This window comes from Lytechinus variegatus, chromosome 10 (assembly GCF_018143015.1).
Source record: "Lytechinus variegatus isolate NC3 chromosome 10, Lvar_3.0, whole genome shotgun sequence".
NCBI lineage: Eukaryota > Metazoa > Echinodermata > Echinoidea > Temnopleuroida > Toxopneustidae > Lytechinus > Lytechinus variegatus.
The window spans coordinates 15602917-15620686 of record NC_054749.1 but is presented as its reverse complement, the minus strand read 5'-3'; the positions used below and the strand labels follow the sequence as shown (position 1 = coordinate 15620686).

Sequence of the window (17770 nt, the reverse complement as noted above, 5' to 3'; positions counted from 1 at the left end):
TGTATACTTTTCATTTTTTCATGCACCTTTTTCTTATTCTTTCATGGTGAAAACAACTCTCTTATTTCTCAATTTCAGACAGTAAAGAATGATTTGCCAGTCAAATGAGCTGATACACTGAACCCTTACTGTTAAGATTTATGTCACCGGTGGCTATCCATAGACAATCCAAAACTTTAAAGATAAATTCCAGTTTTGGTAACGATCTCAAAATGACTTTTTACAGAATCTAATATAATGACCACCCAAGTGTCTGTTTGTATGAATAAAAAAATATGTGCCAAAGGATTCTGGGAGAAATTGTGTAATTGCTGAGAAATAAGCAAAATAAGTGCGGATTCGGTCACTTCCGTCGGGTCTTTATTCCAGCAATATTAATACACTGTCCCACGTGTGCCTATCTGTGTTGGTGATATTCAGTGTGATCATTTTTAAGCGTAGGTTTCAAGATTTCACAAAGTTCAGTTTATGTAATTGTACCAGATCTAGATCCTCGATGATATACTGACGATTAAGCCTGGTTTTACAGACTTTCTCATGAAATCAGTGTTTACTGCAACTACTGGCATTTCTCTTTAAACCAGAGTTTAAATCAAACCTGACTTTGGAATATGGTCCCATGGAACTATGCATGTATGACATGTATCAATCAATTGTCTACCATTATTGAGTAAGTAATTACTGTGCGAAGGTAAATGGAGACTTTGGTGTCTTACAAAGAGGCAATACCAAATCTCATGACATGCAAATCAAGGCATTGTTTGAACTTTCAAGGTAAAATATAGCAAGTTTCTTTCTCATAGTACTGATTGAGGCATCAACAAACATCACAAAAATATTGATTTTGATTTTCTTACGAAATCAGCACACACACAAAAAAATGATTTCAGTTGCCATTGATTGCACAAATTAATTTTTAAAAAAGAAATTTACAATGAAAGAGTCAATCAATCACAATGATTAGCAGGAACTTTTGATTTCCTATTCTCAGTCCACACTTTGGCATGGCTTAGATGATAGTAATTGGTATATAAATAGTTCAAGCTATTTCTATCATAGAAGAATTTTCAGTACCTCCATATTAAAAATACTGTCATTAGGTTTATGAGGAGTCCCATGAGGTCTAAATAAATGAAACATTTTGACAAAAACATCTTGTTATATAATGGACTAATTTGGCCTGCATTATAATGAAAACAGAAAGCTTAATAAAAAAAAACTAAACTAAAACCTCCTTCACTCCAACTAATTTTAGCATGCAAGTGTGTATGTTGCAGGAGGGTTGAAAGGAGAAAGAAATTGTCATATATTCAACGCAAAAATATTCTTAAAAAGAACACAATCAAGTTTAAAAGAAAATAATAAAACTTTCAATTTCTTAGAAAATGAACCAAAACTATTATGTATATATATGTGAAAGAAAACAAAGACCCACTGTTTAGAACACAAAGACAAATCAGAAAACAGATTGACTTCAGTTTCAGGGAAAAATAGCATCTGTTTCTTCTGGCTTTTATGATGCTTCAGTTACTACAGATTTGGACTGCTTTGAAATTCAGGAGAGGTATGGAATCCGTATCATTCAGAAATGATCTGTGCATTCTTCCAAAATGAGAGTATTATTGATACGTTAATGATATTCAAACTTATTCAAGCTTTCAGTTGTCAAAATACAACAAATACAATGACCAAGTAAATCAATCTTTAAATAATCATACATATCATCAGAACAAAGTACTTTCTTACAGACACATACATTATCATTGCTTTACATGATATGTCTGATCTTTATAAGATTTTAATTGTTACATGTAAAAGCATTTAGTTCTTAAACAGAGATGTGATCACATAACCTGTGTCCTCAATCAGAAATAAAACTTTTTCTGCGTGTGTGTGTGCACCTCATATCTAATCTACATATTTCAATACTAACATGGGCAGTATATTCAAATTTATTGCACAGTTATTTAGTTGGAATGATAGATACATGTTTTTTTTCCTCAATCAATATTCTGGTCTATTAAAAAGACTTATTCTTTTTTTTCTTATGACTGATCCATGGTAATCTGGCAAATCTCCAGACAGCACTAAGTTCTTGAGTAGAAATCACACTAACAAGTGATTAAAAGTATTTTTTTAATTCCTGAAGATGCATGAAATTTAACACACATTTCACGCCCTTTAAGTCCTAATTAATGATCACTGACACTAAATTTGAAACATTTAAATACTGTCTGTTAGTTCCATGCATGTACCTGACATCACAAACCCTCTTGTGAAGAAGTAACTCATTGATTTCCATTTTTCTTGAGGTCCTGTAAAGAATTATTTTTTTCTGTAATCAATATGCTAATCAATATTTACTATATGTTGGCAAGATAGTCACACTACATAACAGTTACATGTAGCTCTTGCACAGAAATTTTTATCCACTTTACTATTTTACATGCTTTATTTATGTATTTTTCAGCCTTATTCATTATTTATATTTTCGATTGTCACACAAAAATGTACTCATTTATGTGATTGTTATTGTATCATTATATTTTCATTTGTTGATTTATGAATAAAATGCAGAAACTCCTGCAAAAAAAATCCCATCAACACATTTGGTAAACAGGCAACTGCAGATTCCATTATCCTGAAGTTTGAAGAATTGAATGTACACTTGCTATAAAACTCTTTTTACTTGAAACATCAATTGCTGGCCACTGCATGCATTAAGTGGGACACAAATCAAACACAGACTTTGTGAGAACAAGACTTCATTTACCTGAAGTTTAGTGGAATTAAAAGTACACATGCTAAAGACTTTGGACTTGAAAAGTCCTTGAGACTGGAAGACTTCAGAGCTTTGAATACTTTACAGGCATCAAAAGTGGGACAAAAAACAAAACCAGGCTTCTAGACAACTGAATCATTTAAGCTCCTGGGCCCGTATTCTGAAGTCGGGTTTAACTTAGACCGTGGTATAACTCTGTGCTAAAATTATGGGAAGCCAAACGTTTGAAACTTTTGTTTACAGTGAATGCTTCTCATGTTAACAGTGCTCTTCACTAATTATTCAATGGTGAAGACAATTGTTGTACTTATCCTTCCTCGGCAATTAATAATGTTTTAGGAGTCAAATGAGCTGACACATTGAAACTCGACTGTTAGAGATTTATATAACAACTGGCTTTCCATAGTTAAACCACAACTTAAAACCAGAGTTTCAATTAAATCCGACTTCAGAATACAGGCCCTGAGGTTTATGCAAAGTACAAATAGTTATCCCTTCCTCAATTCAAATGCTCAAATCTAATACAGGATGAACAACCTTAAACCTTGTTCTTCCTGTCTGCTGCATATAAACCGGTCTTTGAGTAGTACAGTAATCAAATCCACATTCTATTTAATAAAGTAACTTACCGGATTCTCTTTTCCAAAGTTCAGTGAAAGCAAATATATAGATACTTGGTCTCCATATTCAAATCCAATCACACAGGATGAACAGCCTTTGACCTTATTCTTTCTGTCCGCTGCATGCGAAGTAGTCTTTGAGTGGCGCCATCAGGTGTTTGATGACGGGAACACTCCATGCCTTACCGAGGAGTTTCTGACGAGCCGCGCGACCAAGGTTGCCGATATCGGTGTAATGCTCCGGGAATCCAAACAATCTGAAATGAAGACAAGAAAGATTTCGTTTTTAAAAATCTATATCTTATTGTTCAAAAAAGAAATCTGAAATAATAGAAATACTTCCAAAATTCATTTTCCCTAAATGATCATGGGCCCAGCAGCCACTGTGCAGTGCCAGATCAATGAAACCCAATCCCTCTATCCCTTCTTCTTCCTTAAACTGCCAAAATATGAAGTTGTAAAGTTGAATAAAAGACAAGATACAAGAGTTTCTTTGACACCCTTTTCTGCAGACTGCTTGGAAGTTTCATTGAGATTGCACATTCTGTTCATCTCATGCTTGAGTGAATCAATCTAAACTTTCTTCTGCATTCAATCCATTACTTGGGTGGGATACTATTGATCAATTCTGATAAGTTACCGTAAGTAATGGTGTATTAACCGCACCCCCAACTTTGGACTAAAAAAAAAAAAAAAAAAAATTCTTCTCACATTTACATGCATATTTGAAGTACAAAGAAACAAAATCTAAGTTTTTAAAATTCAAAGTATCCAAAGAGATTACCGGTACGCGGAATCTGCTGTTCTTGATCAATTCATCTACAAATGTTAGAAAGAAAGAACGGTCCCGACAATATTGGCAATTTACACACTCACTCACCTCACAGTCACAGTGTACACACACACAGCACTGCCATTACATTGCAAACTACGATACAGTACCAGTCATGCCAGTACATCTTATCAAATTATGATCTGTCTTTCCCAGCGTAGGAGGAACAAACATTCACATTTCTTGCATCGTAACCTCACAATCACTTTCAGAAATTTGATGTCTTAGCATGAATTTTGGATACGGGATTATAGGAAGGTTCAAGAAACAAAGAAATTGACATTTTTCCCAGTTGTTTTTTACGGCTTCGTGCTGTCTCTCTCGTGCGTGGTTTACATGGTATCTTCTGAAAAGCAAACAGGAAGGAAAAAAAAAAAGCTGGCGCGAAATGGGACTTTGAATAGCGCCAGCTTAAGTCGCACTATAACCACATTACAACGCAATCTCTAAGCTCATTCAACTCTCGCTCACAAAATATTACCGAGTGTGCTTGGCGTTTCTTTCAAATTAGCCAGGGAACTTCACTACTTTGAATCAAGAATAAAGTCAAAATTAGTGTCATGAAGGTGGGTGCGTTTGTTATGGACAACATTTAATTAAGATCGTAATTCACTTCCCATTACCCGCGGCTCATACCCCTCTAAACGACATTGTCTGGGCGGCTACGCCGGCCATTCGATGTGTTGTGAACTGGCAGACATCGTACATGTATGGGAGGGGTTACGGTGGCCTGGCTCAGACCCGTCACCGTGTATAAACCGCACCCCCGACTTTTGCTTCTATCCCGCCGAGAAAAAGGTGCGGTTAATACACCGTTACTTACGGTATATATCACTTTAAGGCTTAGGACGTGCTACATGTATTTCAAGATCAATGAAAATCTCAAAATTCATTTTGGGTGACTTATTGCTTGGTTTGGGGTGGCTGGTCAAAAATGAAATAATGCTTAAAGAGAAATGCCAGTAGTTGCAGTAAACACTGATTTCATGAGAAAGTCTGTAAACCAGGCTTAATTGTCAGTATATCATCGAGGATCTAGATCTGGTACAGTTACATAAACTGAACTTTGTGAAATCTTGAAATCTACGCTGAAAAATGTTCACACTGAAGATAACCAACATAGAAAGGCACACGTGGGACAGTGCATTATTATTGCTGGAATAAAGACCCGACGGAAGTGACCGAATCCGCGCTTATTTTGCTTATTTCTCAGCAATTACACAATTTCTTCCAAAATCCTTTGGCACATATTTTTTATTCATACAAACAGACACTTGGGTGGTCATTATATTAGATTCTGTAAAAAGTAATTTTGAGATCGTTACCAATACTGGAATTTATCTTTAAATTACCTTTCTAACTCTGTTGACCAGAGTCCGTCTTCTCTGCCATTCATAATAACAGGCAAGATTGCATCTTTGGTCTGTGGGATGGAGTTGGCATTGGTTGTAATAGTCCCAACCTTGGAAAACTGCCAAATGAAAACACATATACAGTCAAACCTGTGTTAGTGGACACATCTCTATAGCAGCCACATACCTACAGAAACGATTCCCATGGAGGCATATTGTGTTTATAAGAACCTGTCTATGACAGCCACCTGCATATAATGACCATTAAAACAGATTCCCATAGAGGAAGATTGTGTGGGTAAGAACCCACTTCTATCACAAAAGACAACATCTGCAATATTATGATCATCGACTACAAATACAATACATATTACAACTTAAACAGGCAAATAAAACATTGATCTTGGGCCAGTCAAAACAAAGAGGCACAGTAAAATTGCATATTCAACAAGGCAAAAGCGATTTTGTGTTTCGCCCACTTATGAAAATACCAGGAATATTGTGATTTTCGAGGGCATGAAATGAAATTGTATTGAAACTTCATTGTGAAATGACTGGGATGGAATAACACTTTTCATAAGAGTCTTGCATGTAAACTTTAATGTTGACCTCAAAATGAACTTTTACCATACCATGTGACTTCCCAACACAATAGCATGGAGGACCCGTAAGTACATCTACCATCCAAGTTTGGTTGAAAAGTGATTTACTGTTGCAGAGTTATATGTCACAAGAGAGTCTTGCACGGAAACTATAACGTTGACCTGAAAATGACCTTTGACCTTATCATGTGACCTCCGACTGCAGCATGACATGCAGGTCTCATAACTACATCGACAATCCAAGTTTTAGTGAAAAGTGACTTGAGGTTGCAGAGTAATGTGTCATAAGGTTTGTGATGAACGGACAACAGACGACATTTGGATCCCTTAATCTCGCCTTCACATCTGGTAGGCGAGACAAAACTCAAATACAACTTGATTTATAACCAATTTAGAACTGCATTTGACATCCTGAATTGCATTCAAACACAAATACATTTGCAGTTACCTTGGTCAATATTTCTGGTATCCCATTCTAAACCATCCAATATAATCATCTTGTGCTTGTTGCAGAAAAAGTTGCCATCAATCTTCAAATATCAAGTGCAACTTAATTATTTTAACCAATCAGAAGAGCATATTTAGAAATTGCATCTGATATCTTGCACTGCAATCAAACACAACTCCCTCTGCAATGGACACATGTCAAGTAACTGTTATGGTACCGTCACACCAACAAATCTAACTCCAAATTTTGCCAGTGGTTTGCCATTCAACATAACGTCCTAGCTTTGATCCATCTGGAGTCGGTCTTATCGGTGTGACTGCCTGCAAAGGGTTTGGAGGGATCACAAACTCTTTTTTATACATACCTAAGCTTGTCTATTGCAGTGTGGTTCAAGGCACTTTTTAAGGCATAGGGGATTGTCAAGTAATTTTTGGTTAGAGGATCACACAGTCTTGCTACACGTACCTGAGCTTGCTGATCACAGTGTGACTCAAAGCATTCTTGAAGGCAAAGGGGATTGTCAAGTAACCATATTATTTTAGAGGATCACAAGGTCTTGCTACATACCTGAGCTTGTCTATCACAGTGTGGCTCAAAGCATTCTTGAATGCATAGGGATTGTCAAGTATTTTTTGGTTAGAGGATCACAAAGTCTTGCTACATACCTGAGCTTGTCTATCACAGTGTGGCTCAAAGCATTCTTGAACGCATAGGGATTGTCAAGTAATCATTTGGGTTTAGAGGATCACAAGGTCTTGCTACATACCTGAGCTTGTCTATCACAGTGTGGCTCAAAGCATTCTTGAATGCATAGGGATTGTCAAGTATTTTTTGGTTAGAGGATCACAAAGTCTTGCTACATACCTGAGCTTGTCTATCACAGTGTGGCTCAAAGCATACTTGAAGGCATAGGGATTGTCAAGTAATTTTTGGTTAAGAGGATCACAAAGTCTTGCTACGTACCTGAGCTTGCTTATCACAGTGTGGCTCTAGACATTCTTGAAAGCAAAGGGGATTGTCAAGTAACCATATTATTTTAGAGGATCACAAGGTCTTGCTACATACCTGAGCTTGTCTATCACAGTGTGGCTCAAAGCATTCTTGAATGCATAGGGATTGTCAAGTATTTTTTGGTTAGAGGATCACAAGGTCTTGCTACATACCTGAGCTTGTCTATCACAATGTGGCTCAAAGCATTCTTGAATGCATAGGGATTGTCAAGTATTTTTTGGTTAGAGGATCACAAGGTCTTGCTACATACCTGAGCTTGTCTATCACAATGTGGCTCAAAGCATTCTTGAAGGCATAGGGATTGTCAAGTATTTTTTGGTTAGAGGATCACAAAGTCTTGCTACATACCTGAGCTTGCTTACCAGTGTGGCTCTAGACATTCATACAATGTATGAACATTCTCCACTCCTTGGGGAGCATTCCAACAAGAGTTCCAAGACTCATTTGCTAGTCATACTACATAGGCTTTCGCATCCTACTGAGTACCGTTTAACACCTGGGTGGAGAGTGGCAAATTGTGGAATGACGCCTTGCCAAAGGACGCTAGGCCATGGTGGGATTCGTACACACGACCCTCTGATTACAAGGCAAGAGTCAGAACCGCTACACCATGGCGCTTCTTGCTACATACCTGACCTTGTCTATCACAGTGTAACTCAAAGCATTCTTGAGGGCATAGGGGTTTGTCAATAGGATCATTAATTCTTGCTACATACCTGAGCTTGTCTATCACAGTGTGGTTCCAGACATTCTTGAAGGTACAGGGGATTGTCAGCTCCAGCAACATATGGCCTGGAAGAAACAGCACAACGTACAAGTATCGCGGTTAGATCTCATGCTTAGAAATGCAAGCTTTCTGGCCCCAAATTTAGACAAGTGGAATGCCTCTGGCCGTCTCACCTGCATCACGCGGTTCAATATAGCAGCAGTGCTGACTTTGAATACTACTCTAACTCGCACAAGATGTTCAGTGATACATGGTTACTCTCATGTCCACTTTTTATGAACTAGACCAATAAACTTACAGAGATATGATGGTTATTCAACAAAAAACCCCAACATGGCCAAAGTTCATTGACCTTACATGACCTGTGACCTTGATCATGTGACCTGAAACTCGAACAGGATGTTCAGTGATACTTGATTACTCTTATGTACAAGTTTCATGAATCAGATCCATAAACTTTCAAAGTTATGATGGTAATTCAACAGATAACCCAATTCGGCCAAAGTTCATTGACCTTTGACCTTGGTCATGTGACCTGAAACGCGCACAGGATGTTCAGTGATACTTGATTACTATAATGTCCAAGTTTAATGAACTAGATCAATAAACTTTCAAAGTTATGATGGTAATTCAACAGATACCCACAATTCGGCCAAAGTTCATTGACCCTAAATGACCTTTGACCTTAATCATGAGACCTGAAACTTGCATAAAATGTTCAGTGATGCTTGGTTACTATTATGTCCAAGTTTCATGAATCAGATCCATAAACTTTCAAAGTTATGATGGGAATTCAACAGATATCCCCAATTCGGCCAAAGTTCATTGACCCTAAATGACCTTTGACCTTAATCATGAGACCTGAAACTTGCATAAAATGTTCAGTGATGCTTGATTACTATTATGTCCAAGTTTCATGAATCAGATCCATAAACTTTCAAAGTTATGATGGGAATTCAACAGATACACCCAGTTCGGCCAAAGTTCATTGACCTTTGACCTTGGTCATGTGACCTGAAATGCGCACAGGATGTTCAGAGATACTTGATTACTATAATATCCAAGTTTAATGAACTAGACCAATAAACTTTCAAAGTTATGATGGTAATTCAACAGATACCCCCAATTCGGCCAAAGTTCATTGACCCTAAATGACCTTTGACCTTAATCATGAGACCTGAAACTTGCACAAAATGTTCAGTGATGCTTGATTACTATTATGTCCAAGTTTCATGAATCAGATCCATAAACTTTCAAAGTTATGATGAGAATTCAACAGATATCCGCAATTCGGCCAAAGTTCATTGACCTTGGTCATGTGACGTGAAACTCGTGCAGGATGTTCAGTGATACTTGATTAACCTTATGTCCAAGTTTCATGAACTAGGTCCATATATTTTTTAAGTTATGATGACATTTCAAAAACTTAACCTCAGGTTAAGATTTCGATGTTGATCCCTCCAACATGGTCTAAGTTCATTGACCCTAAATGACCTTTGACCTTGGTCATGTGACATGAAACTCTAATAGGATGTTCAGTAATACTTGATTAACCTTATGGCCAAGTTTTATTAACTAGGTCCATATACTTTCTAAGTTATGACGTCATTTCAAAAACTTAACCTCAGGTTAAGATTTGATGTTGATGCCGCCGCCGCCGTCGGAAAAGCGGCGCCTATAGTCTCACTCTGCTTCGCAGGTGAGACAAAAAACTTACATATTCTATGAGCAAATATTGCATTTTCTGTTTGCATTTTCAATAATCTTAAAATACGAAATAAGTCCTTCCAAAGATTTTTATTAATGGACAAATTACATTTTCCACGTTGTAAATTCAATCTCCATATGACGAGTTGTAAACTAATTAATTAGGGAATTACTGTAAGTAACTGACTATAAATCGCACCCCCAACTTTGGACAAAAAAAAAATCCTTCTTGCATTTACATGCATATTTTTGGAACGAAGAAACAAAAACTAAGTTAAAGATTTCAAAGCATCCAAAGAAATTAACGGTATGCGGAAATCTGCTGTTCTTGACCAATTCATCTACAAAAGTTTGCAAGAAAGATTGGTCAAGACAATATTGGCAACTTACACACTCACTCACCTCACAGTTTACACACAGCACTGCCGTTCTTGTACATTGCAAACTACATACAGTACCAGCTTCTTATCAAATTATGATCTGTGTCTTTCCCGGCGTAGGAGGAAGAAACATTCACATTTCTTGCATCACAATCTCACAATCGCTTTCAGAAATTTGCTCTTAGCATGAATTTTGGATATGGGATTACAGAAAGGTTCAAGAAACGAAAAAAAATTCGCATTTTTTCCAGTAGTTTTTAACGGCTTCGTGCTGTCTCTTGTGCGTGGTTTACATGGTATCTTATGAAAAGCAAACGGAAAAGAAAAAATTAAGCTGGCACGAAACAGGACTTTGGAGGGGAGGGGTTAAGATGAATAGCGCCAGCTTAAGTCGCACTATAACCACAATACAACGCAAGCTCGATCAGCTCCTCACTCATCAGTCAACTCTCGCTCAGCGGTGACAAAATATTACCGAGTGTGCTTGGCTTCTCTTTGAACTTAGCCAGGGAACTTCGCTACTTTGAATTGAGAATAAAGTCAAAATTAGTGTCATGAAGGTGGGTGCGTTTGTTATGGACAATATTTGATTAAGATCGTAATAATCGCTTCCCATTACCCGCGGCTCATACCCCTCTAAACAACATTGCCTGGGCGGCTACGCCCGGCCACTCGATGTGTTGTGAACTGGCAGACATCGTAATGTGCGGGAAGGGTTACAACGGGCTGGCTCAGACCCGTCACCGTGTATAAACCGCACCCCCACTTTTGCTTCTAACCCGCCGAGAAAAAGGTGCGGTTAATAGACCGTTACTTACGGTAATTCCTGTCAGGTACCCTCTCACCTCACCTGGGTTGAGTGCAGCACAATTTGGATAAAATTTCTTGCCAAGAAAAATAATGCCGTGCCTGGGATTCAAACCCATTCCCCTGTTGATTGACAGAGTGATGAAATTTGTCGAGGTAAGTAAAGCTTAAACCTCGAACCTTAAATACCTAAATTTTGAAGACGACTTAGAAAAAAAAAATTCAAATGTTTGACACAGGTAGCAATCGTCTGTTGCCTTAGCCAATAATCTAGGCTGAGGCTGCAGTTATTGTCTTTGCTGTTTAGCTGAACGCAAGCGATATGTCTGATCTGGCAAAGACTACACATTGTGGCTGCGTTAGCATCCACCGCCTATACACTCCCGTCTGCCCAATCAATATTCATGTTTTCATCTCATAGTTCGACGTGTCGTGGTGCCGGGATCCGTACCGGTACCTGTATTGTTGTAGTGTGCCAACGATTTCAAATCATACAAATTGAAGATATTGTCGGTACACAAAGGGATTGCCTGGTAGATTTTGCTTTTTCCACATCCCTCCTGTCGTCAATAATGCTACGAATAGCAGATTCTTGCAAGGTCTCAAAATTTTCCACTAGGAATGCGGAGTTTATCGGCAGCATGATCCCAACTCTCGCGTGTTCTCATACTCGCCATTGTGGATGAAGATAGTGACATCATGTCACATGACTTATGCATTACCTTCTTCTTTCCAACGTATTTCTAATTGGTTCGATTTATTTCTTCTCAAACATGCATGAAAATTTTTCGTACAAAAAAATGGCGTCAGTTCAAAGTCGATAACAACATCCAAGGCAAGACGGGAGTGTATAGGTGGTGGAATGCGTAGTCTTCGCCAGATCAAATGTATCGTTTACGTTCAGCATAACAGCAAAGACAATAACTGCAGCCTCCGCCTAGCTTATAGGCTTCTGTTGCCTAGAAACAGTTCTCTACAGAAATTAGATGACTGTTTTCACACAATGTGAGTTTGCCACCATTTTTATATCAGCTTTCAAAATATTTTGGTTTATGTTTTAAATAAATGGTCAGCACCAACAGCTCAACACCAATTGAAGTTTCTTACCGATGCATTCCTGGTAGGTTTCCCCAGTAGTACCTGGCTCTGTGGGTGGGCGACATGTGACGTGAATCTATCATCACAGGATTACACTGACAAACATGAACAAACAGTGATGGTTATTGCAACTCACGCAGAGCAAACACGTTAAGTTATGAAGCAGAGGACTTATGGCTTTAATTCCTTGCCAAGAGACTCGGCAATGGAGATCACTGCCTAACCACAGGGCCTATTAAGCACATTGGGTAAAAGGATGTGAGCATCGGAAATGGTAGACTAGCTTTCAGCTGGGGTGATAGAGGAGTGCCTTGAGCACTTTGCTAACAAGGTGGACATATGTGCTATACAAACACCCTTTATTTTTTTAATGTTATTTTGTTAAGTTGCCAGTCCATATACTTAACAAGTATAAACCCAATTTGATTATTTTTCTTATAGCGATACTCAATAGGCAATGAAAAAAAAGTGGGATACTTATCTATAACAGGCCAATTTGGACAACAAATTTGTGTTTCTAACTTTCAATAATTGAAAAATATGCTGAAAATGTAGAATGACAACTTTGATTGGTAAAGCAGAAAATCCCTAAACAAAACACAGGTAAAGAAATAGATCAAACAAATATTTATTTATTCATGTTTTCTTTAAAAGACAGGGTTGTCCCATTCAAGCCAAATGGCCTGCTTTACAAGTCATCCCTGTCAAATGTACATTATCATAAACATGACATATACAGAAATAAAAAAACAGTGAATGAAAATAAATAAAGACAATGGTTTTCATAGAAAAAAAAAAAAATGAAATGAGTATAAAACAAGGAAAATAATATATAAACACAAAGACAGAGCAAATATGAGTTACACATGAACAGACAACAACACTCACCTGAAGGAACCTGCAGATGTTAAACTTATCCTTACGTCCCATGAACACCACGTTCTCAAACAGCCAGAAGAAAGGTCGAGGGTCATCAGGAAGGGGCTGAAGGTCACGCAAGATCCGGTAGAAATCAAAGAAGAGGAGGCCCGTCCCTCCACCGAGGCCCTTTCTGGCAGGATTGACAATGGAGAGGTCGTTGCATGGGCTACCGCCAATGAGAAGGTCGAAGGGTCCCCACAATTTGAGCTGGAAACAAATTTAAAAATCACCATCAATAGCACAACACACTAGCTGGTGTGTTGGCTCAGTTGGTAGAGCATCCGTCTCACAACCCGAAGGTCGGGGGTTCAAACTCCAGCCACGTCAGATCAAAAGACATAAAAAGACGGGAGTTGCTGCTACCCTGTTTGGCGTTGAACATTTTAAGGATTAGAGCCTCGTCGATCTGGGGCTGCATAGTGGCAGCGGAGCCCACAATCATTTAGGAAACATGAATTTTCTGAATAAAGAATCTCTATTCTCAGATTTCTATTTCTAATAATAAAATATGGATTTTTCATATTCATTTTCATCTTAACCAAATGATTTGTATGTCTCTTGGTCTATAGACTGCTTGACTATCATAAAAAACTAAATTCATCTTGCTACAAATATGTACTTACATGTATTAAACAAAATCAAGAGCCATACATTCACATTTCTTTTACAAATATGAATTCCAATGGATGGAAATTCAAAAGTGTCATGCAGGACAAGTCTCTGAGACTCTTACAAAAATCCTTAATACTTTGCATAAAGCCTTTAGATATTGTAGTAAATTACCACTTGGATCTCACTCATACACTGAATGCCGTGATGCTCATGATGCTTCAGGGGCCCATTGCAGAAAGAGTTGCAATCAATCGCGACTCTAAAAATCCCGCATAACTTGATTTTCAAACAATCAATAGCATGCATTTGGGACTTGTAATTGATTTTCTGACGTTTAAACACAACTCTTTCTGCAACGGACCCCAGAGCTAGTAACTTGAGCTTGAGAATATCAGGTACCCATTTACACCTGGGTGGAGAGTGGCAAATGTAGACAAATGCTTTGCTACAGGACATCAAAGCCAAGGTGGGATTTGAGCCCTGTACCTCTTGGTTCAGAGTTTAAGAACTTTTTTTTTTACTTCACACAGCAGTAGCGTGTGTAACTCTTGTGGTATCATTTGAGACTTGTCATAATGAATATCTTTTTTTCTTGTCTTTATCACCCAACAAATTAATCATTCCATTTGAAATTTTCATAGTTCCATAAAACACTTGTTTCTAATGTTTGAGTTAATATAAGACTGCTGCTACCTTTTTTTCTCTCTCTCTCTAAAATATTTTGTTGTTATTGTTTATCCTACCTCCTTAGGGGTGATCTTCTGAACATCACCAATCTGTTTGATCTGTCCCTTCAGACGTACAGTAGACACAGTGATGGCCTCCTCACTCACTTCAGATGCATAGTAACACTCCACATCAAAACCAAGCTCCTTCAACACGAGCATACCTGGCAAAGTCAAAGGGGGAAAATCATGAACATATGGTTGATCTGTCCCTCGAAATGTACAGCAGACACAGTGATGGCCTCCTCACTCACTTTAGATGCATAGGAACATTCCACATACAAACCAAACTCCTTAAACAATAACATACAGATCAATGTTAAGGTCAAAGGTTGAAAAGGAAAGGTCAAATGGATTTTTTGCTTGATTTGTCCTTTAAGAGGTACAGTAGACACAAACACACCCCAAATATATCTAGTGATATCATTTATATTGGGAGAGACCTGCCGATCAGTGTTTCAGCTCGCCTTTTCCTGCTAGGCACAGGGGACGTCAAACAAATCAACAATAACAATGATAACAACATACCTTGCAAGGTCAAAGGTCAAAAGGTCAAGTGAAATATAATTCCACTGATAAAATCACTGAATATTTAGGCAACAATAACATGTGATTATCTATTTGCAGTGACATATAGCCTTACAAATTCATTATCACTGAAAAATATATCCTTACAGATTACAATGGTTACATACGACATTTACAATTACAATATCATAATACATGTGGGTAAAATGTCCAATTGATTACTGCTCTGACAATTTCAGTTTGATTGATTTTATTTCATTTTCTGCATTCACATCAATATCAGAATTTCAAAATATACGATATACAAAGGTAATATATAACAAAACAATAACATAGTTATAATAGAAACAGTGAAAATAGGTATCAACAAAATGAATTATAGTATATTTCGCAAATGTCCGTAAAACCCAATTTAGAGGAATAAAAGAAATATAGCTATATGAAGCTGCTTGCTACTGTTCAACTGGTATCATCTAATATCCAAGAACCACAAGAGAATAAAACCTACTTTTTGGCTGAAAAGGGGCTCTAAAAATTTGTAAATTTAAGTAAAATCACATTTTAACTATACAAATAATGGTTTAAAAGCACTAATTTTAGGAAAAACAAATTGCCTGCCCCAAAACATGAATGGACACAAAAACCAGAGAAAAAGACCACCCCACCAAATAAAGAAGTTGCGGACAAATATGTGATTTTTTTTGGGGGGGGAGCGGGGGCTTTGGCAGCCACTTTGAATTTTGGCCCAGCACACTTTCTTCTTGGACCGAAGAAAAAAAAATTGCCATTTCATATTGAGATAAGGTAAAAGGAACACAAAAAAATCTGTTGCCACAGTAAAACCAAAAAATCACCCATTTATAGCCCACCCTTAGGGAGCCCATCCATATTGCATTGGCAGCGTGCACCCCGCGAGCGTACGCTTGCACACTCTAAGACGGGATAATAGCGTCGGCCAGCGGCAGCTAGCTGCGATAATTAAAGCACAATAGAACTCACATCCGCTCTTGCAGCTCCCCCTGTGCCTGCTGCCGCTCGCTGTCATACTTTATGTTACATTTGATTATAGATCTAATCCTCAGCTCGCTGCATCTAGCGGCAGCTAGCGGCTGCTAGCTGCGCTGTCGCTGCCCCCCATTTCTATCAAAATTCGCAAAGGCAATCTCACCCCGCGCCGGCCACGGCTAGCCTTCAATTCCGCGACTCGCTCTGGAATGAAGACCCGGAATGAAGAGTAAACATGTACGTCGTGGTGCCTGTACTAGTTCCACTTGTCGTGCTACTCGACTTCAAATTATTATATTTAAAAGCATGGTAATGAAAGGCGTTCCTCTTTTATGTCCGTATCGAAGCATTTCATGCAAGCACGCTCTATTGGAAATGACTACAGCTAGCTAGCGATAGAATATGCTCGGCCGCATCGTGTCGCATGGCGACCGAGTACTACAGATCAACACGTGCGCATAATTATGAATGTGACAAAAATTCTCGATATCGATAAGTCGATGGTTCTCAACAGTTTCCGTTGTCAACGAACTGAACTGAAAATTAACGCCATCAATAGAAATACTGCCGATTTCGAAAATGTTGCAGCTTTCGAATTGAGATTGACACGGAAGATTCACACATGAAAAATAAGTTGAATTAATGACTTTTTTTAACGTATGATTTTGGGACCGGATACAGATGGATTACACGCCTATTTTATCCCGTTTTATCCGAACGTCAACGTTGCTTCTTGGCACTGACAAAAATATTAATTCCCGAGCATGAAAATCAAGAAGCGCAAGACAAACCGTTCGTTTAAAAAGAATATTAAAGGAAACCAAAACCCAAGAAGAGAAGCAATCTTATTGGAAAGAGTAAAATGAGAGGAACAATTTAAAAAAAGTTTCATAAAAATCGGTTATAAAATAAGCAAGTTATGGAAGATTAAAAAGTCTTGTTGTACTTACTATGTAGATCCTCAAATTGGCAAACGTGCTTCAAAATGGCTGATTTTGTGGACAACTCTCCATTTGTTTTGTACACATATTTTCAGATTTTCCCCTTTATTTTACATATTTCACATTATCTCCTCTTGACCTTGACATATATGGTGTGGATTATATTTTCCCATGACATATGTTACGCTCAGAAGGAGGCAAGATGCAATTTGAAAGATAATGAGGAAAATCTGAAAATTTGTGTACAAAACAAATGGAGAGTTGTCCACAAAATCAGCCATTTTGAAGCACGTTTGCCAATTTGAGGATGCCCATAGAAAGTACAACAAGAGTTTTCAAACTCCTATAACTTGCTTATTTCATAACCGATTTTGATGAAACTTTTTTTAAATTGTTCCTCTCATTTTACTCTTTCCAATAAAATTACTTCTTTTCTTGGGTTATGGTTTCCTTTAATGATCGAGCAGTTGCACGAATGGTACCCATGCATAGTTTTTTTTTACCTCTATTAAGGCCATAGTTTGAGACATCTTGGTATGAATAGGCCTATATCATCCAACTCGCCGGATAATGTCCGCCAAGAGTGTATAACTAGAGGGGTAGGCCTATTCATCTTTGCCACGGAAGATTAATATTTTTAGAACATTTATTTTTTCTGACAGAGGCCAGATA

The 17770-nt window shown here is 37.9% G+C and overlaps 1 protein-coding gene across 2 annotated transcripts in view; it reads right to left on the bottom strand.

Moving 5' to 3' along the window:
* Positions 1 to 2357: 2357 nt before the first annotated feature.
* LOC121423164 (DNA (cytosine-5)-methyltransferase 3A-like) overlaps positions 2358 to 17770 on the bottom strand; it is a 63047-nt gene continuing 47634 nt past the window's right edge. For both annotated transcript variants that reach the window (XM_041618470.1, XM_041618469.1), the window contains exons 16-21: positions 14643 to 14788; positions 13255 to 13494; positions 12376 to 12461; positions 8364 to 8439; positions 5587 to 5705; positions 2358 to 3659 (exon numbers count right to left, since the gene is read on the bottom strand). In XM_041618470.1, coding sequence (XP_041474404.1) covers positions 3506 to 3659; positions 5587 to 5705; positions 8364 to 8439; positions 12376 to 12461; positions 13255 to 13494; positions 14643 to 14788 — 821 coding nt within the window. In that variant the 3' untranslated portion in view covers positions 2358 to 3505. The remainder of the gene's footprint in view (positions 3660 to 5586; positions 5706 to 8363; positions 8440 to 12375; positions 12462 to 13254; positions 13495 to 14642; positions 14789 to 17770) is intronic.